The sequence below is a fragment of the Puma concolor genome, unplaced genomic scaffold (assembly GCF_028749965.1).
Source record: "Puma concolor isolate L17-30 unplaced genomic scaffold, mPumCon1.1.hap2 unalloc_scaffold_58, whole genome shotgun sequence".
Taxonomy (NCBI): Eukaryota; Metazoa; Chordata; class Mammalia; order Carnivora; family Felidae; genus Puma; species Puma concolor.
In genome coordinates this window covers 118,303-140,051 of record NW_028240267.1, presented here as the reverse complement: position 1 = coordinate 140,051, position 21,749 = coordinate 118,303, and the positions used below count along the sequence as shown (strand labels likewise).

At 40.3% G+C, this 21,749-nt stretch overlaps 1 protein-coding gene and 1 pseudogene across 1 annotated transcript; both read left to right on the top strand.

Annotated features, from left to right (window-relative positions):
- Window positions 1–1,159: 1,159 nt before the first annotated feature.
- On the top strand, window positions 1,160–2,119 carry LOC147571117 (olfactory receptor 2B8-like). The gene has a single exon (XM_086696623.1). It carries the CDS (start codon window positions 1,181–1,183, stop codon window positions 2,117–2,119), a length of 939 nt encoding a protein of 312 aa, XP_086552749.1. The 5' UTR covers window positions 1,160–1,180.
- Window positions 2,120–19,473: 17,354 nt separating this feature from the next.
- Window positions 19,474–20,753, top strand: LOC147571116 (uncharacterized; annotated as a pseudogene).
- The last annotated feature ends 996 nt before the right edge of the window (window positions 20,754–21,749 follow it).

Sequence of the window (21,749 nt, the reverse complement as noted above, 5' to 3'; positions counted from 1 at the left end):
TTATATTTGGCAATGTATTTGGTCCAGTGTCACTAACTCTGCAAGGTAGCTTCCAGAAAGGTAATAATTAACCTAATATTGATGGATGTCTGAGATTTTGTGTAATACCAAAATAATTTTTTGTTTATGCCTTCCCTTGTATACATTAAGTATTGCATTATAGCGCTTTGACCTGCCATTGCTTTGAGAGTGCTTCTGTCTTTAGCTCTGTGTGTTTTTCTATTGCTTATTTTATCATAGGAAGTGTGTGTACATAACTACATGGTTGGATAACTTTTTAAAATGTTTTTTTGTGACTAGAGTGTTGATAGGGAATAATCCAACTTATTTCAGGAATTTTACAGACACTAGTTGGTGTAATGTATGTAACAGAAATCTGTAGAAGGAAGAGGAAAATATTGATGACTGGATTTTTGAGTTCTAAATCCAACTGACTTGACACAGCCAAATGAATTTTTGGAGTTCCTGTTAAAATGGTATGGTAATTTTAAGCATCTTTAGGGAAAAAGTTAACACTGTGATTGAATGGTGGTATTCTGGTTCTCTCTGATTATTTGTTTTACTACCACAGGAAAAAACACACCAATGTGTGTTCATTTGCAGATCTAGTCATGAAATTTTGAATGTAATTGAAGTTTTTGTATAAGTACATTGTAGGTCATAAATTCCTACATCTGGATACATTTGGAGATTATGTTGTATTATAAAGTACTGCATGTGAGGTGTGTGCAAATCCAGTTGTGTGGAATTATGAGATACATATTTAAAATAATGACTCTCTTTCTATCTCCATCTCTTTCCTATTCTTTCTGATTTCATGCCCTCTTTTTCCTCATCCTGTTTTTCTCTAAATGTACCTACATATTCAAAGTACTTTAAATCCTATTTAAGATCAGATTGAAAAAACTTTTGTACCTATGACTGATGGAAACACAAGGTCCATTATTTGATTTTCTATTACATATTAATGATTTACTTTTTTGATAGTGTGGAACTATATTAGTATAAGCAATGTCAGTTTCAATGAGTACATAATTTATTTAAATAGTTATTGATATAATCCAATGGCCATGTCTTTTAACATGATACATCCACCCCCTGCTAACTTTCTATTATTTAGAATATTTCTTTAAAAATTGCTAAATACTTGCTGTTGACAGGAAACATGTGGTAAGAAAGGATGGATCCGAAAAATGGAAGTTCTTTCACTAGTTTGATCCTGCTGGGTTTCTCTGACCAGCCTCAGCTGGAGCGAGTCCTCTTTGTGGTTCTTCTGATCTTCTATCTGCTTACCCTGCTGGGAAACACAACCATCATTGCATTGTCCCTCCTGGACCCACACCTGCAGACTCCCATGTACTTTTTCCTCTCCAACCTAAGCTTTCTGGACCTGTGTTACACGACCAGCACTGTTCCTCAGCTGCTGGTTCATCTCAGGGGAGCAGACAAATCTATCTCCTTTGGTGGCTGCATAGCGCAGCTGTTCATCGCTCTAGGGTTGGGGGGCACAGAATGCATTCTGTTAGGGGTGATGGCATTTGACCGCTACGCAGCCATCTGCAGGCCCCTGCACTACACAGTGATCATGCACCCCCGTCTCTGTGTCCTGATGGCTTCTGCATCATGGTTCATTGGTTTTGCCAACTCCTCATTGCAGACGGTGCTCATCTTCCTTGTACCACTTTGTGGGAGAAATAAAATAGACCACTTCTTTTGTGAGGTTCCCCCACTGCTCAAGCTTGCCTGTGTTGACACCACTGTGAATGAGTCTGAGCTCTTCTTTGTCGGTGTGATCATTCTGCTCATACCTATGGCATTAATCACATTCTCTTATGGTCGGATTGTCAGGGTGGTCTTAAGAATAAAGTCAATTGCGGGACAGAGGAAAGTGTTTGGGACATGTGGATCCCACCTTACAGTGGTCTCCCTGTTCTATGGCACGGCCATCTATGCTTACCTCCTGCCCAGCAACAACCACTCCCAGAATCAGGGCAAGTTCATTTCTCTCTTCTACACCAATCTCACCCCCATGGCCAACCCCTTCATCTATACACTGAGGAACAAGGATGTGACAAGTGCAATGAAGAATGTGCTTTATGGGGGCTGTGACTCCAGATGACTGGGGTTGGAAGACCCTGTGATAGAAGTCTTTGAATTCAGACCCTTTAAGGTGTTTGTGTCCAGCATATGTCCTCCAATATTTCCCCTAATGACTCTCAAGGAAATTTTCTTACCGTATTCTTTTATGCAAGTGAGCATTCCAAGTCTAAGTTCATGGATTCATTCTAACCTCCAGAGACGCTGGTTTAGTGTTTCTACAGCATTTGCATCATATTAATTTTTTAGAAAGCTCCACAGGTTTTTCTTGTTTCACCCCCTCTTGGGAATAGTATTCCATTTCTAATTGTAAAAAAAAAGTATGCACATACTATAAAGGCATACTGAAAAAAAGAATAGCAACAACTATAATAGTGTAGGAAATATTAGCATTTCAGCATTTTCTAGCAATTTCTGGAGGCATATCACTTATTCCTGCAATTTGATCATGGCTCTATTAAATGGTCCATAGGCTGACAGTATCACAGCTTTTTCCCAGAATTAGTATATAACTTGGGAAAGAAAAATTTTAGGTCAGAGAAAATCCTGGTAACATCAATCCTGATGAAGTCATTCAGATGTTAGGCCCCAGTGTGACCGTAGCAGTGTGACAGTAATTTAATGTAGCCTTCATGTCACAGAGGGAGACGGTGTAATGCACTCATCCCAGGGACAATGGGAGCATCAGGTAGCAATACAGCAGGCGGTGCTTATGTGTAATTTTGGGCATAGTCACTGAAACACCCATGTGAGTGTGCAACTTGCTTATTTTAAGTTTGTGAACCCTCCCATTCATTAAAATTGTCTTTGGAGGACATTAAATGACAGAAGTCCTAATTTACATTTTTTTTTTTTTTACCTATAATAATGCAGCAAAGTTTCAAAGGGTAAAATATATTTATTTATTTTTTTAAAAAATGTTTGTTTATTTTCGAGAGAGAGAAGGACAGAGTGTGAGTGGGGGAGGGCAGAGAGAGAGGGAGAGAGAATCCGAAGCAGGCTCCAGGCTCTGAGCTGTCAGCCCAGAGGCTGACACAGGGCTCAAACTCAAGAACCGAAGACCTGACCTGAGCTGAAGTCAGATGCCCAACTGACAGAGCCACCCAGGTGCCCCTCAAAGGGTAAAATATATTTAGATACTCACTTCATACCATTTTATAAATTCTTTGATTGAGGCCTGAAGTAACCAAGGCTTTTGTATCTCACGTCTGCCAAAAGCCCCATACAATTTGATTGCAGGGAAATATTACAAAACAATAAAGAATGGTCTCTATTTTCCAGGAAATCCCATGTTCTTTTAGATTAGATTCACCAAGAGAAAGTTTAAGAAAGAAATGTATATTAATCATTAAAAATCTCAATATGTCTGAAGTTTACAAATAGTCGTCTCATTATGAAATAGCTGTAATCCATTCTAAATTATAAGTAATAAATAGAAACTTTTCATAACAAGTGAGTGTGACATTGTAGCCTTTAGGTCTCAACTCAAGCTCCCTTTGTATATGCATATGTTGTGGGGTATGGATCTGGTTTTTTTTGGTATGTATTTATTGTCATGCACAGTGTATTTTCCCATGGAAGCTGGAGCTTTGACAATGCCACCATCAAAGAAAGGTTTATGATATTTGGTAGGTTTTCCCAGCGTGTAGCCCAGTGTAGGTAAATGTATTTGTGTCCTCAATGGGACACATATCCATAACAATCACACTGTTTCCTCTCCTGACAGCTAACTGGCATCCTCCTGGGTCTTGAACCCCCTGAGCTGCTCATGGTCCTGACACGTGATCTTGGAACAGAAACAGCATTAGGCAGGCTGGAAATGTCAGCTCAGGAAGATTCTCACATGTCATGGTTCTGTCTGTATTCCTAACAGCATCACAGTATTCACATTTGACATCATCACCTGGGATATATTTTTACACCATAGTAATGCTGAATGAACACCAGCCTAAAAACAGTTTTATAAAACTGTTTATCCCTGATGCTGACAAATATCCTGCTCTCTCTTATGTTTCAACCACATCCTGACAGTTATACCAAACGGCCACTGTATAATCCCTGAAATGAACTTTCCGTGGTGTGAAACCCTCAAGGACTCTTTTAAATATTTTTAAAATTTTTATTATTTTTGAGAGAGAGAGAGACAGAGAGAGAGCATGATTGGGGGAGGGGCAGAGAGAATGGGACACAGAGAACCAGAAGCAGGCTTCAGGCTCCAAGCTGTCAGCACAGAACCTGACACGGGTGGCGGGGTGGGGCTTGAGCCCATGAACCGTGAGATAAAGACCTGAGCTGAAGTCAGATGCTTAACTGACTGAGCCACCCAGGTGCCACCCTCCACCAGTGTCTACTTTATCCATTCATCCATTGATGGACATTTGGGTTTTTTCCATAATTTGGCTATTGTTGACAGCACTGCTATAAACATTGGGGTAAATGTGCCCCTAAGAATCAGCACTCCTTTATCCACTGGATAAATTCCTACTAGTGCTATTGCTGGTTCATAGGGTAATTCTATTTTTGATTTTTTTGAGGGAGCTCCATACTGTTTTCCAGGGTGGCTGCACTAGTTTGCATTCCCACCAGCAGTACAGGAGGGTTCCCCTTCCTCCATATCCTCACCAACATCTGTTGTTTCCTCAGTTGCTAACGTTAGCCACTCTGACAGTTGTGAGGTGGTATCTCATTGTGGTTTTGATTTGTATTTCCCTGATGGTGAGTGATGTTGAGCATTTTTTCATGTGTCTGTTAGCCATCTGGATGTTCTCTTTGGAAAGTGTCTATTCATGTCTTCTGCCCATTTTTTCACTGGATTATTAGTTTTCTGGGTGTTGAGTTTGGTAAGCTCTTTGTAGATTTTGGATACTAACCCTTTTTCTGATATGTCATTTGCAAATATCCTCTCCCACTCCGTCAGTTGCCTTTTAGTTTTGTTGATTGTTTCCTTTGTAGTATAGAAGCTTTTTATCTTGATGAGGTCCCAATAGTTCATGTTTGCTGTTATTTCCCTTGCCTTAAGAGGCATGTCAAGTAAGAAGTTGCTATGGCTGAGGTCAAAGAGGTTGTTTTCTCCTATAGGATTGTGATGGTTTCCTGTCTCACATTTAGCCCTTTTTTCCATTTTGAATTTGTTTTTGTGTATGGTATAAGAAAGTGGCCCAGGTTCATTCTTCTGCATGTTGCTCTCCAGTTCTCTGAGCACCATATTTTAAAAGAGACTGTCTTTTTTCCATCGGATATTCTTTCCTGCGTTTTTCGAAGAGTAGGTGGCAATACATTTGTGGGTCCAATTCTGGGTTATATATTCTATTCCATTGGTCTATGTGTCTGTTTTCGTGCCCACACCATGGTGTCTTGATGATCACAGCTTTGTAGTACAGGCTGAAGTCCAGGATTGTGATGCCTCCAGCTTTGGTTTTCTTTTTCAACTTGACTTTGACTATTCGGGGTCTTTTGTGGTTCCATACAAGTTTCAGAATTTTTTGTTCTAGTTCTGTGAAGAATGCTGGTGTTATTTTGATTAGGATTGCATTGAATGTAGAGATTGCTTTGGGCAGTATCCACATTTTAACAATATTTGTTCTTCTAATCCATGAGCATGAAAATTATTTTTCCAATTCTTTGTGTCTTCCTCAACTTCTTTCATAAGCTTTCTATAGTTTTCAGTATACAGATCTTTTACCTCTCTGGTTAGGTTTATCCCTAGGTATTTTATGTTTCTAGTTGCAATTGTACATGGGATCCATTCCTTGATATCTCTTTCTGTTGCTTCATTATTGGTGTAGAGAAATGAAAACAATTTCTATACATTGATTTTATAGCTTCGACTTTGCTGAATTCATGGATAAGTTCTAGCAGTGTTTTTGGTGGAGTCTTTCAGACTTCCCATGTAGAATGTCATGTCCTCTGCAAAAAGTGAATGTTTGACTTCTTCTTTGCCAATTTGAAGGCCTTTTATTTCATTTTGTTGTGTGAAGCTGAGGCTAGGTCTTCCAACACTATATTAAACAGCAGTAGTGAGAGTGGACATCCCTGTCTTATCCTGATCTCAGGGGGTTGGTCTCAGTTTTTCTCCATTGAGGATGATATTAGCTATGGGCCACATAGATATGACTTTTATGATGTTAAGGTATGTTTCTTCTATCCTGACTTTCTTGAGGGTTTTTAGTAAGAAAGGATGCTATATTTTGTCAAATGCTTTTTCTGCACCCATTGACAGGACCACATGATTCTTATCCTTTCTTCTATTAATATTATGTATCACATTGATTGATTTGTGAATGTTGAACCAGCTCTCCAGTCCAGGAATGAATCCCACTTGATCATGGTGATTAATTGTTTTAATATATTGTTGAATTAAATTTGCCAGTATCTTGTTAAGAATTTTTGCACCCATGTTGCTCAGCGATATTGGCCTGTAATTCTCCTTTTTTGTGGGATCTTTGTCTGGTTTGGGAACCAAAGTATAATGCTGGCTTTACACAATGAGTCTGGAAGCTTTCCTTCTGTTTCTATGTTTTTGGAACAGCTTCAGAAGACTAGGTATTAACTCTTCTTTAAGTGTCTGATAGAATTCCCCTGGAAGCCACCTGGCCTAGGACTGTTATTTATTGAGAGATTAAAAAAAATTTTTTTAAATGTGTATTTATTATTGAGAGACAGAGAGAGACAGAACATGAGCATGGGAGGGGCAGAGAGAGGAGTAGACACAGAATCTGAAGGAGGCTTCTGCCTCTGAGCTGTCAGCACAGACCCTGACGTGAGGTTCGAATTCATGAACCATGAGACCATGACCTGAGCCGAAGTTGGACCCTTAACCAACTGAGCCACCCAGGCACCCCTTGCTGGGAGAGTTTTGATAACTGATTCAATTTCTTTGCTGGTTGTGGGTCTGTTAAAATTTTCTATTTCTTCCTGTTTGAGTTTTGATAGTGTGTGAGTGCCTAGGAATTTGTCCGTTCCTTCCAAGTTGTCCAGTTTGTTGGCATATAAGCTTTTGTAGTATTCTCTAATATTTGTTTGTTTTTCTGTGGTGTTGTTTGTGATCTCTCTTCTTTCATTTGTGATTTTAATTATTTAGCTCCTCTCTCTTTTCTTTTTAAGAAGTCTGGCTGGGGTTTCTCAATTTTTGTTTATTCTTTCAAAAAACCAGCTCTTAATTTCATTGATCTATACTACTGGCGTTTTAGATTCTATGTTGATTATTTTTTCTATAATCTTTATTATTTCTCTTCTTCTGCTGGCTCTGGGCTGTATGTGCTGCTGTATTTGTAGCTCCTTTAGGTGTGAGGTTAGGTTGTGTTTTGGGGGCCTTTCTTGCTTCTTGAGATAGGCCTGGGTTGCAATGTATTTTCCTCTTAGGACTGCCTTGGCTGCATCACAAGGGTTTGGACTGTTGTTTTTTCATATTCACTTGATTCCATATATTTTTAAATTTCTTCTTTAATTTCCTGGTTGATGAATTAATTCTTTAGTAGGATGTACTTTAACCTCCTTATATTTGGGGATTTTCCAAATTTTTTCTTGTGGTTGATTTCAAGTTTCATAGCACTGTGATCTGAAAATATGGATGGTATGATTTCTGTCCTTTTGTATTTGTTGAGGGCTGGTTTATGACCCAGTATGTGATCTATTTTGGAGAATGTTCCATGTGCACTTGAGAAAAATGTGTGTTCAGCTTTTGGATGAAAAGTTCTGAATATATCTGTTAAGTCCATCTGGTCCAATGTGTCATTCAGAGCCATTGTTTCCTTACTGATCTTCTACCTAGATGATCTGTCCATTGATGTAAGTGGAGTATTAAAGTCCCCTACAATCACAGTATTATTATCCATACAGTTATTTATGTTTGTGACTAATTGATTTATATATTTGGGTGCATAAACATTTACAATTGTTAGCTCTTCTTGATGGATAGAGCCCTTAATTATGATATAATGCTCTTCTTCATTTCCTTTTACAGTCTTTGTTTTAGAATCTAGTTTGTCTGATATAAGTATGGCTACCTCGGCTTTCTTTTGACATACAGTTGCATGATAGATGGTTCTCCGTCCCCTCACTTTCAATCTGAAGATGTCCTGGGGTCTAAAATGAGTCTCTTCTACACAGCATATAGATGGATCTTGTTTTGTTTTTTTTTTATCCATTCTGATACCCCATGTATTTTGATGGGGCATTTAGTCCATTTTCATTCATAGTGATTACTGAAAGATATGGATCTAGTGTCACTGTGTTATCTGTAGGTTTCATGCTTGTAGAGCTGTCTCTGGTCCTTTGTAGTCTTTGCTCTTTTCCACTCACAGAGTCCCCCTTAGGATCTCCTGCAGGGCTTGTTTAGTGGTCATAAACTCCTTAAGTTTTTGTTCACCTGGGAAAGACTTTATCTCTCCTTCTGTTCTGAATGACAGTCTTGCTGGATAAAGGATTCTTGGTTGCACATTATTCCTGTTCAGTGCATTGAATATTTCCTGCCACTCCCTTCTGGCTGCCATGTTTCAGTGGACGGGTCTCCTTCTACCCTTATGTGTCTACCCTTGTAGGTTAAAGCTCATTTGTCCCTAGCTGCTTTCAGAAATCTTTTTATATTTTGCCAGTTTCACTATGATATGTTTTGGTGTTGACCCATTTTTGTTGATTTTCAAGGGAGTTCTCTGTGTCTCCTGGACTTGGATGTTTGCTTCCTTCCCCAGATTGGGAAGGTCTCAGCTATAATTGTTCAAATAAACCCTCTGTACCTTTCTCTCTTTCTTCTTCTTCTGGATCTCCTATTATATGGATATTATTACATTTCATTGAATCCCTTAGGTCTCTAATTCTCCCCCTCATGGTCTAGTAATTTCCTATTCCTCTTTCTGAGCTTTATCGTTTCATAATTTTGTCTTCCATTCTCCTCTCTGCTTCTTCCATCCTTGCTGTCACTGCATCTAGTTTATTTTGCATCTCATTTATAGCATTTCTTAATTCTTCATGACTATTTCTTAGGTCCTTGATCTCTGCAGCAAGAGATTCACTGCTCTTCTATGTTTTTTTTTCAAGCCCAACAATTAGTCTTATGACTATTATTCTAAATTCATGTTCAGATATATTTTTTATATCTGTTTTGGGCAATTCTCTGTCATTTCTTCCTGAAATTTCTTTCGAGGAGAACTCTTCTGTTTTATCATTCTGGCTAGTTTTCTGTCTTTTATGTGTTTTAATAGCTTGTTATGTGTCTGCACCTGCGAGAACTATTATATACAAACGGGTCATAAACTTTCCAGGGCCTGAAACTTCAGGAAGTGTTTTTGGAGTGTGTTGCATGCACTCTGTTGTTGTATCTTTTGCTGCTTTATCTCACTGTTCTTAGTGGCTGACTGGACCTTCTGCTAGGTGTGCTTTGATTTGTTTGTTGAAGTAAGCTTCAATAAGGAAAAAGGTTGGGGACAGGCAGAAAACTTATCCCATATGAAGAGAAAAATGAAAGGGGCAGGAGAAAGACCAGGCAGAGAATGAAAGATACAAGGCTCAATCCAGAGAGAGACAGAGAAACAGAGAGAGGAAAATAAAGAAGGAGATACATAAAAGTGTAAAAAGAATAGAGTAAACACCTGATTCAAGAAACAACCAGAACAGAGAAAGAAAGAAAACAAAAGAAAATTATAATACACACACACACACACACACACACACACACACACATATATATACACACACACACATATGTATGTATGTGTATATATATGTGTATATATATATATATATATATATATATATATATATATATAAAATAAGAATTGACCAAGAATCAAATCAGAAACTATGAGGCTGATTCCAACGAGGGAAGAAAAAAGAGGAGAGTAGAAAGAAAAAGAAGGGAAAAGAGAAGAGAAGGAATGAAAAGAGAAAAAAATAATAGTTAAAACAACAAGAGACTAACATAGGAAACCCCAGGACAGTTGTCTGCTGGCTCCTGGGACAGGGAATGTGCTGGTTTGGAGGAGGGGCTGTCTGTCTCAGTCAGTGTCAATGTCACTGGGGTAGATAAGCAGTTACCAGGCACGGAGGGGCGGAGTTTGGTGTAAGCAGGTCCCACCTCCACTGGGGGCCACTGTCCTGCGAAGCCCCACCGTGTGGTGCTAGGGAGAACAATGGCGAACCCCCAGTCTCTCCTCCCCAGACCACGTGTCCCAAACCATGCCGCCCTCACAGAGCAACACCCCCACAGTGTCTGTTTCTCCCTGGGCTGGGCTGGGGTTCCAACCCCGATGTCTTCAGGAGTCCCGGTGTGGATGGACCTGTCCTGGGATAGCGCCACTGTGTCCAGTTGACAAAGGGACTCTGGCTGGTGCCTGCAGGGTCTTTTGCCCTTGGGGGGTAATAACCCTCTTTCCCCAGTACTGGAGGGAGGGGACTGCTCCCAGATCCCAGCGTGCCCCCATATCCCACCAGGCTGGCTGGCTCCCCTCCCCCAGGCATGCACAAGGTGGCAGCTGGGAGAAAGCTGGGCTCCCGGAACTCCCATCTGGAGCTCCTAAGGATGTTCTCAAAGTAGAAACTGGCTTGCCCAAAGTTCTCGTTCCCCAGTCTGTGGTCCGCAGAGGTTTTTCTCATGTCCAAATACAATCCCAGACTTCCACAGCCTCTCTTCCTCTTCCTTTTATTTCTCCACAGAAGGGGTTCCCTGCTCCTTGCCAGCGCCGCCCGTTTTATCCCCCTCAATTCCCACACATTCACCTGTGTCCCGCCAAGCTGCCCCGTTCACCTGTGGACATTGTTCTGTCGCTCCACATTGTGTACTTTGGGGTTTTCCAAGTATTCTGACCTCAATGCTGCTGTGCTTGAGGGATGAGGGAAATCCCAGTCCCTCTACTTCTGTACCATCTTGAGTTCTCCCCTGAAACAGAATTCATTCATTCATTCATTCATTCATTCACTCACTCACTCATTTATTTATTTAAATTTACATCCAAGTTAGTTAGTATATATCCCTAAAATATAATTCTCAACCAGCAGATTTACTACCAATCAGCAAAGACACAAAATAGTGAGGGCACTTGCAGTATCCAGCAGGACTGAGCCCTGTCAGGCAGCTTTGGGGTCCCCTCACTGCAATGGACAGCAGTTCGTTTCTCCAATATGGGACTCTTTTGTGTGGTCCAAGTCAGCACAGAGAAGGTACGGGGTTCCTCAGTTCATGCATCCCTACCTTTGTACCCTGTCCTGGCCTTAGGACTGTCACGTGTTAGCATAACAGCAGGGTGTGCAGTGTAGGTGACTGCACTCTGTGCACACCATCTACATCCTGCTAAACTCACTCCTGGATCAGTCATCAGAGCGCAGTCACCCCTGTGAGACCCTCCTGTTCCTCCTAGTCTGCACATTTCACAGCTACTGTTTGCCAGAGTCCTGCTCTGACCAGGCTCACGGAGGAGGCAGGAACAGGTCACAGACCCCTGCGAACTCCACCTTTCACAGGTGTCTGCTTTTTGGATACTTGTTTTGTGACACAGATGAGAGCTTTCTTTCATAGCTGTGGTTTTGTGGCATGTTTGAGATCTGATAGTGCAGACTGGGAAACACTGTGTGTGGACTCGTGGTTTGCAGGGGAAAGGGGGGCTGTGTGTAGATGTGGATGAGGGGGGCTGTGTGTACATGTGGAAGGAGAGGATGGATGACTGGAGATCAGAGGGGTCAGAGGAAGGGCTCCCCTAGGTAGCCTTAGAGACAGGACACTGACTTCTGGGAGGAGACATTTCCTTCTTTCCCGCTGTTTTGGAATTAAGTTGCCATGAGACAGAGTAACTGGAGAATACACCCAAAGTTTTATTATCTGCACACGGAGGCCCAATCAGGACATTGAGACCCAAAGAAATCCGCAAAGTAGGTGGTTTTTACCCCATTTATAGAGAAACAACAGATGAGCGTGGAATTGACAGGAGAAAGAAAACTGGGGTTTGGAGCTGCAGTTAGCAGGGAATGCGAAGTGGAATGTGGGCTGAGGTAGAGGGTTAGTAAAGAAGTAGCAGGTTTATTTCTACAGCCTTCTCAGCTCTAAGGTCCCTACCTGTGGTGATAAGTGGTCATTTTTCCTTCTTAGACCTGGGAAGGGACTTTCATTCGGGAGATATTTCCTGCTTCCAGGGGGACAGAGGAGGGTGTGATGTCCTCACACCTGCTCTTTCCCCAGTACCTTCTATTCAAAGTGATCAATATGCTGTTGAGGTCCACGTTGGGGGGCCTCCCTGGGTTCCCACACTTGCTCCGTTTAAAAAATTTAATTCTATTGATTTACATTGTTGGGTGGATTTATTTCAACCACTGGAGTGAATGAAATCTATGAGGTCTCTAGGAAGTGTAAGTTCTTCTGATTCGTGAACCTTTTCTGAGAATGGTTTCAACCCCTTTTCAGGATGAGGCTGTTCAGGTGTACTTGTGTGTTGAGTCTCAGAGAAGCATCGTGGATGTTTCTGATTGGGTTATTTGGGATCTCCATGATCAATGGCCTGTCTTGATCAGTGGTCAAAGCCTTTGACAGGGCCCCGTCCCCCCGAATCTGTGGTAGCAGGTCACACATAATGCTTTCTCACATTTGTAAGTCGTCATTTCAAGCACTTGGAAACATGAAACAGTTTTGCCAGATTCTCTTTGGAAAGCTTCTTTAGTAACTTATCTCTAATGAGAACTCGGTTTTAATGTATTTAAAGGAAGCATGTTGGCTAACAATGTGTTCTTTCTAGCATGAAATGAACCTCTCCCAGGTTTCACTGCTCCTCTTAGAAAAACCATCTCTATTCCCACAGAATGATTCTCCTCAGTCTGCCACAATGTGTTATATTTTCATTTGCATTTAGGTGGAAGCAGCATATATATTAATACATTATTAAACACACACACCCACAGACATACTCGTGCACAAAATGTGCTCCATATCCAATGTCCTGTAGGCCAATCTTTGTGTGAACCCTTTTGTGAAGATGATTAGAACAAGAAAATATGTTTCCTTGAGCTTCTACTACTTAGAAGTGCCCGGCTCCTACATGATGTATTCCCAATCTGTTCTAAAATACAAATATATCGTAGGGTATGTGGTAACAGTTTATCCCTGCAGGTCACATTGAAAGGAAAAAAAAATACACTTTCCAGGAGGTGGTGGGAGTACTGGCTATTAGTAGAATCTTGTACCACTCAAGAGCTCCATGGAACAAACTATACCCCTATAGACACAGTAAGTTAAAAAAATTTAGAAGTCACAGTCTTTCAGTCTTTGCAATGAAATTTGGATCACAAAGAGTCAGCTATGTTAGTTGATAGGACAATGTTAGAATAGCCTCATTTGGTAACTGTCAATGCATCCAATGTCAAGAATTGTTTTCTCTATGTTGTCTTCTAGGAGCTTTACAATTTCAGATACATTTCTCTGAATGTATTTACCCAGTTTTCTCAGGACGATTTATTAATGAGACTATGTTTGCTCATGAATATCCTTGACTCCTTCTTCCAGGAGTAGTTGTCTGTATGTGGGTGGGTTTAGTTTTATGCTCTTAATTTTGTTCCGTTGGTGTATGTGTCTGTTTCTTGAGCTAATAACATACTGGTTTGATTCCTAGATATTTATAAGATAGTTTGAATCAGGAAGTAGGCTGCCTCCAGCTCTGTTCTTCTTTGTTGAAGTGGCTTTGGCAATTGGGACTTTTGTGGCTCCATACAGATTTCAGGATTGTTTTTTCTCTATCTGTGAAAAATGCCACTCAAATTTTGATAGGGATTGCGTTGAATCTAGAGATGATTTTGAATACTGTGGACATTTTTCAATATTAATATTTTTAATATAATTTATTGTCAAGTTGGCTAACATACAGTGTATACAGTGTGCTCTTGGTTTCGGGGTAGTTTCCCATGATTCATCACTTACATGCAACACCCAGTGCTGATCCCAACAAGTGCCCTTCTCAATGCGCAATTTATGAGCACAGGATATCTTAATTCTCTTCAATTTTTCCATCAATTCATGTAGTTTTAAGTGTAGAGATATTTTGCCTCTTTGGTTAAATTTAATCCTACGTGTTTTATTGTTTTTGATGCTATCATGAATGTGGGATGAAAAAATCTTTTTATGTTATTGGAAGTGGCAAGATTTCATTCTCTTTATCACGGAGTAGTATCCCATTGCATGTATGTTTGTATGTATGTATATGCATACATACACATCCCAGCTTCTTTATCCATTCATCAGTTGATGGACATTTGGGCTCTTCCCATAATTTGGCTATTGTTGATAGCCCTGCTATAAACATTGGTGTACCTGTGCCCCTACAAAGTAGTGCTGTTGTATTCTTTGGATAAATTCTTAGTATTGCTATGGCTGGGTCATAGGGTAATTCTTTTTTTAATTTTTTGAAAAATCTCCACACTGTTTTCCAGAATGGCTATACCAGTTTGCATTCCCACCAGCAGTGCAAGAGGGTTCCCCTTTCTCCACATCCTTCCCAGCATCTGTTGTTTCCTGACTTGTTAATTTTAGCCACCCTGACCTTTGTGAGGTGGTATCTCAATGTGGTTTTGATTTGTGTTTCCTTGATGATGAGCGATGTTGATCATCTTTTCATGTGTCTGTTAGTCATCTGGATGTCTTCTTTGGAAAAGTGTCTGTTCATGTCTTTTGCCCATTTCTTCACTGGATTATTTGTATTTCAGGTGTTAAGTTTGTTAAGTTCTTTATAGACTTTTGGATACTAATCCTTTATTTGGTATGTCATTTGCAAATATCTTCTCCCATTCCATTGGTTACCTTTTAGTTTGTTGACTGTTTTCTGTGTTGTTCAGAAACTTTTTATCTTGATGATGTCCCAATAGTTCATTTCTGCTTTTATTTCCCTTGCCTCAGAGACATGTCAAGTAAGAAGTTGCTGCAACTGAGGTCAAAGAGGTTGTTGTCTGTTTTCTCCTGTAGGATTTTGATGGTTTCCTGTCTCACATATAGATCTTTCATTGATTTAGAGTCCATTTTTGTGAACGATGTAAGAAAGTTGTCCAGTTTCATTACTCTTCATGTTGCTCTCTGGTTCTCCCAGCACCATTACTTTGCTATGTTCAATAAGTCAGTCAGAGAAAGACAGATATCATATATTGTCAGTCATATGTGGAATTTGAGAAACTTAACAGAAGACCATGGGGGAATGGATGGAAACATAAGTTAGGCAAGCCATAAAAGACCCTTCAATACAGAGGACAGACTGAGGGTTGATGAGGGTGGGGAGTAGAGAAAATGGGTGATGGGAATTGAGGAGGGCACTTGTTGGGATGCGTACTGGATGTTGTATATAAGGGATGAATCATGGATATCTACTCCCGAAGCCAAGATTACACTGTATACACTGTATGTTAGCTAACTTGACAATAAATTATTAAAATAAAGAAAAGAAAAAAATACTTTCACATATTTTTTTATTTTATAAAAATGTAACTCATTTCTGTATGTTGAGTTTCTGTTGTGCATCTTTACTAAAGTTGTTGATTAGTTCCCTCAGGTTTTGGTGGTATCTAGTGGTATCTTGAATTTTCTGCAAATAAGACCATGTCATTTCCAAAGACCTGTATTTGTTTTTAATTGGGTATCATTTATTTCTTTTCTTGCCTAATTGCTCAGGCTAAGAATTCCAGTACTGTTTTGTATAAGAGTAGTGAAGGTAGGCATCTTGGCTTGTTTCTGATCTTAGAGTAAAAGCTTTCAACCTTATGCCACTGAGTATGTTAACCACAAGTTTGTCATATATGGCCTTTATTATGTTGAGGCACATTCCTTCTACAACTAATTTGTTGAGTATGTTTACCATGAAAAGATGTTTTGTTTTGTGAAATGCTTTTCTGAATCTATTGAGAAAGCCATATGGTTTTTATATTCCATTGTACTGATGTGGTATATTGCATTTGTTGATTTGTGTATGTTTCCTCATCCCTGCTATCAATCCCTCTTAATCATGGTGTATGAACATTTTAGTGTGCTACACTAGGGTTTGCTAATTTTTTGTAGAAAAGTTTTCAACCTATATTCATCAGAGATATTTGTGTATATGTTTCTTTTATTTATTATTTGTAGTCTTTATCTGTTTTTGCTATGAGGATAATGTTAACCTTGTAAAATGAGTTTGGGTGTATCCTTTATCTTCAGTTTCTTTGATGAGTTTGAGGAGGATTGGTGCTAGTTGTTTTTTAAGTTTGGGAGTGAAGGCACAGCTATACTCATATTGCAGAAAATAGACTTTCAGCCAAAAATAGTAATAAACAAAAACTTCTTTAAATAAAGGGATTCGTCAAGAAGATAATAACAATAGTAAATATACAGGACCCAACATGAAGCATCTGTATATATTAAGCAAATACAAACAGATATGAGGGGAGAAATGACAACAATACAAAAATGTTAGGGACGTCACTATTAAAATATTAACAGTGGATAAATCATTCCAACAGAAATTCAACAAGGAAATATTGGGCTTGATCCATACCTTACACTAAAAAATTTAACAGACATATATGGAACATTTTATCCAACAGCAACAGAATACAGATTCTTGTCTAGCACACCAGAAACATTCTCCTGGAGAGATCACAAGACAATTAACAAAACAAGTCCTAGAAAATGTAAGGGGTTGAACTCATGAAATTATTATTTTTTTATTACAATGGTATGAAAGGAAAAGTCAATAACCAAAGGAAAGCTTGAAAATGCACAGATTTGTGGAAGTTACATAATACACTATCCTAAAACCAATGGGTGAAAGAAGACATCCAAGGGAAATCAAGAAATACCTTGAAAAAATGAAAATATACAAACTACTTACCAAAATTTGTGCGCTCCTAGAAAAGCAATCTAAGGGGAAAGTTTGCAGCAATAGAAACCTACACTAAGGAAAAAAAGTCTCAAATCTCAGGGAATTGAAAAGAACAAACTAAACTCAAAGTTAGAAGAAGGAAGAAAATAACAAAGATCAGGGCAGAAATAAATGAAATAGAGACCAAAAAAAAAAAAAAAAAAATGAACCTGGAAGGAAGAAGAGACCAGAACTCAGTGTACAATGATCTTTGACGCCTTCAGAAGAAAGTAAGGTAAGGTTCATACTGGTGGCTAAATATTATTAATATTAACAACACTTTGGGAGGGAGGAGTAAGATGGCGGTGTAGTCGGAGGACCCTAGACTCCTGTTGTCCCTCGAATACAACTAGATAACTATAGAGTCATTCTAAATACCCTAGAAATCAACCTGAAGAGAGAACAAACTCCACAATTGAGATGTAGAAGAAGCCACATTGAAGAATGTGGGAGCATGTAGGAGCATTGAAGAATGTAGGGAGCATGGATATGTGGTTTAGGGCAGAAACAGATTGCTGCAGAGGGGGGAGCCAGGGTCGAGGAGAAAGGTGAGAGGGAGAGAGAGAAAGGGAGACGGAGTGGGAGAGAGGGAGAGAGGGAGAGAGGGAGAGAGAGAGAGAGAGAGAGAGAGAGAGAGAGAGAGGAGCCACAGGGGAACATACTAGGAGAGCATTTCCAAAAAGCAATTGGCTAGGATAGCAAGAGAGGCTGATTTTCATGAGTTTTTGCAACTGGCAGGGCTTAAAGCCTGTAATTTTAAAGGTCAGTGGGCTTGGATGGGGTAGAGACCTGAGGGCACTGCCCTGCTCCTGGAGAGAAGTCAGGCACACAACCTGGGGGCAGGCAGCATGCAAACAGTGATCTGAAGAGCATCTGGGGCACATGTGGGAAGGATACTTGGTCTTCCTAGAGTGAGTCTTTGAGAGGTAGCATTCATGGATACTCCTCTCCAGGCACAAAGGTGCCAGCTGGTCTCATTTCCCTCCTCAGTCCCTCAGGATAAATACAGAGCCACCTGCGGAAAGCAGCTCAGCCCCAAACTGACTGCCTAACCTGCTTATACTGTGTCTCACACCCGTGTGCTCTGGCATGACTGCCCCTCCTGATTAAGCCAGCCTCAGTCCCAGTGCAGTGAGACCCTCCCCAGAAGACCAGCACAGACCCTCATCCGCACCACATCTCTTGACCAGAGAGTTCTGAGGGCTTCAGTTCTAGTGGAAGAAGTATCAGGTCACATTTCACAGGCAGACCAGAGCACACCTACTTAAACTGACCACATTCTTGCCAAGGACCAAACGCTACCCACAGCAGGGAAGGAGAGCCTCTGCACACCGCTAACCAGCAGGATAAAGCAGCCAAAGTACAGCTGCAGAGTGCATGCGGCACACACCAGATACACCTCCAGGACTCTTTCTGACCTCTTCATAAGATCATACTCTCAGGAGCAGGAAACATAACTGGTTTCCTAACACAGAGAAGAAGGCAGAGACTTAGGGAAAATGACAAGACAGAGGAATTCCTCCCAAAGGAAAGAAAGAGATAAGATCATGGCCAGAGATCTAAGTGAGACAGGTATAAGTAACATGCCTGATGGAAAATTTAAAGCAACAGTCATAAGGATACTTGCTGGGCTTGAGAAAAGCATAGAAGATACCAGGGAGACCCTTACCACAGAGGTAAGAAATTTCAAAAAGCAGTCAGTCCCAAATGAAAAACGCAATAACTGAGATTTGAAACAGACTTGATGCAATGAACAGAAGGCTGGAAGAAGCAGCAGAACAAATAAGTGATATATAAGACAAAAGAATGGAAAACAATGAAGCTGAACGAAAGACAGCAAGAAGAATTATGGAACATGAGAATAGATTAAGGAACTCAGAAATTCCATCAAACATAATAACATTCGTATTATAGGAGTCCCAGAAGAAGAAGAAGAGAGAAGGGCCGAAAGTTTATTTGAAGAAATAAAAGCTGAAAACTTCCCTATTTTGGGGAAGGAAACAGATATCCAGATCCCGGAGGCATGGAGAACTCCCATCAAAATCAACAAAAGCAGGCCCAGACCAAGATATATTGTAATTAAATTGGAAAAAGTATCGTGAGAAAGAGAAAATCTTAAAAGCAAGACAAAAGAAGGCCCTAACCTACAAGGGAAGACCCATGAGGCTGGCTGCAAATGTCTCCACAGAATCCTGGCAGGCCAGAAGGGAGGGGTGTGATATATTCAACATGCTGAATGGGAAAAATCTGCCGCCAAGAAGACTCTCTCCAGCAAGACTATCATTCAGAATTGAAGGAGAGATCAAGAGTTTCCCACACAAAAGCAAAGGAGTTCATGCTGGAGGCTGGGTCTTGCAGGTTTCCTCACATCCTTGCTTACACCGAGCATCGCTGTGAGGCAGGCGTGACACCCCAGCTCTGGCCTCTGTGAACTCTGCTTCTCCAGGCGAGTAAACCCCCAGGAAGACTGACTAGTTCTTCAGTTTCTAAACCATGGCCCATGGATCAGTGATGGGCTTCGCCGGGGTGCTTCATTTCGAGGCCAGATGTGATTTCCTTATTGCAGCAAGGAAAAGAGCCCTGGAAAGTTGTGAGGAAAGGAAGGAGGTGATACACAGATTGAGAGACTGGGTATGAGACCAAGAAGTTATCTTCAGAAAATGACATTTATGAAATAAAGTCCCCCTCGTGGAAGATAATGGAAAGAATTATAAAACGATGGCCTTAGGTTTTCAATTTTAAAACGGTGATTGGGAATCCAAAAGAAAATTTGAAGGACAGGAGGGATATTTCAGTGAAGTGAAAATTACACCTCAAAAAGTGCCCTTTTAGCAAAACCACACATCTTTAACTGCACATCAGAGCATTCATTTTGTGGAGAAACCCTATGAATATAAAAAATGTGGAAAGGCCTTTAGAGTATGCCAACAGCTTACTTTTCATCGCAGAATTCATACTGGTGAGAAACCCTATGAATGCAAGGAATGTGGAGAATCTTTCATAGTGGCCCAGACCTTAAAGTACATCAGAAATTTGTATTGGTTAGAAGCCCTATGAATGTAAAGAATGTGGGGAGGCCTTCAGAGTGCATGGTCAACTTACTCTCCATCAGAGGGTTCATACCAGTGAGAAACCCTATGTATGTACAAAATGTGGGAAGGCCTTTAGACAGTGTACAACCTTCCTTGACATCAGAAGCTTAATATTGCCAACAAACTCTATGAATATAAAGAATGTGGGAAGGCCTTTCTGTGTGGCTCTGGCCTTAGAGTACATCACAGACTTCATACTGGTGAGAAACCCTGTGAATGTGAGCAATGTGGAAAGACCTTTAGTGATGGTTATCATCTTATTCTTCATCACAGACTTCACACTGGTGAGAAATTGTATGAACGTAAGGAATGTTGGAAGGCCTTGAGTCGTTACTCAAAACTTACTTCACACCAAAATATCCATATTGGGATTAAATCCTATGACTGCAAGGAACATGAGAAGGCTTTTGGGTTACTCTCAAAACTTACACAACACCAGAGAATTCATATTGGTGAGAAACCCTATAAATGTAAGGAATGTGGGAAGGCCTTTAGATTGTGCCCCAAACTTACACTACATCAGTGTATTCATACTTGTGAGAAACCCCTTAAATGTAAGGAATTTAGGAAGGCTTTTAGAATTAATTCGTCCCTTTTCCAGCATCCAAGCATTCATTCTGGTAACAAACCCTATGCGTATAAGAAATTTAAGGAGGCCTTTAGACAATATTCGCACCTTACCCATCATCTGAAAATTCATAGCGTAAAAATATAAGTTAGTTTTTCAATCCTGTGTTCTAGAATACTCTACAAATGTAGTGATTAATCCTTTTGGCTTCCTTCATACAGGCAACTGACTTGGCATAATAGAATTTATATCTTTAAAAGAATATGTTTATTTAAACTATTCCACCATCGCTTAAACCTGATAAACTTCACATTTAGTCTAAAAACCAACCCTATCAATGTAGCAAATGTGGGAGACACTTATCTCCACCCCGACACGTTCCTACTGGTATTATATTGACAAGATGCTTAACCGCTCTGTGCTCTAATGTTTTCATTTGTAAAATGGTAATTTAATACTGTGACAGAGTAACGATTGCTGCAAATTCTTTCACATTTCCCCCCAACTCTCCACCAAGAGCTGGAATCTACATCCCTTCCACTTGAGGCTGGGAAAACCTCCCACTTTGGCTACTAGAAGTCGTAGGAGTTGTGCTGCACCAGTTTCAATCCCAAACTTTGCTGGTAGATTTCACTTCATCTCCTTGGATTGCTCTCTTAAACTTGGGCCCTGAATTCTGTTAAAAAGTCTGGCTGGTCAGGTAAAGAGACCACACAGAGAAGCTCTAGACTACATAGAAAGGAAGAGGCACCCTTCTGAGCCCAGTCTTCCACACTTGCTCACCAAGACACCGGACATTTGAGTGAAATAGTATTGGATCCTCCAGACCAGCCAGCAGCTGAATGCCACTCAGTGGCTTCAGTTGATACCATACAAACAGATGGATCGACGAACAGAGCCCCTGCCTGAATTCCTGATCCACAAGACCATGAGATATAATACAACGATGATTGTTTTAAGCTGCTAAAAACCCCAAACCCCTCTCCCCCCCAAAAAAGAAAAGACCTAAAGGAGTCTGTGACCGCTAAGCCAGCCCTGCAAGAAGTATGAAAAGGATGTCGTTGAGTGGAAAAGAAAGACCAAAAGTGGCAAAGACAAGAAAGAAATAGAAACTGTCTGCAGAAAGAATGACAGACCAAGAAA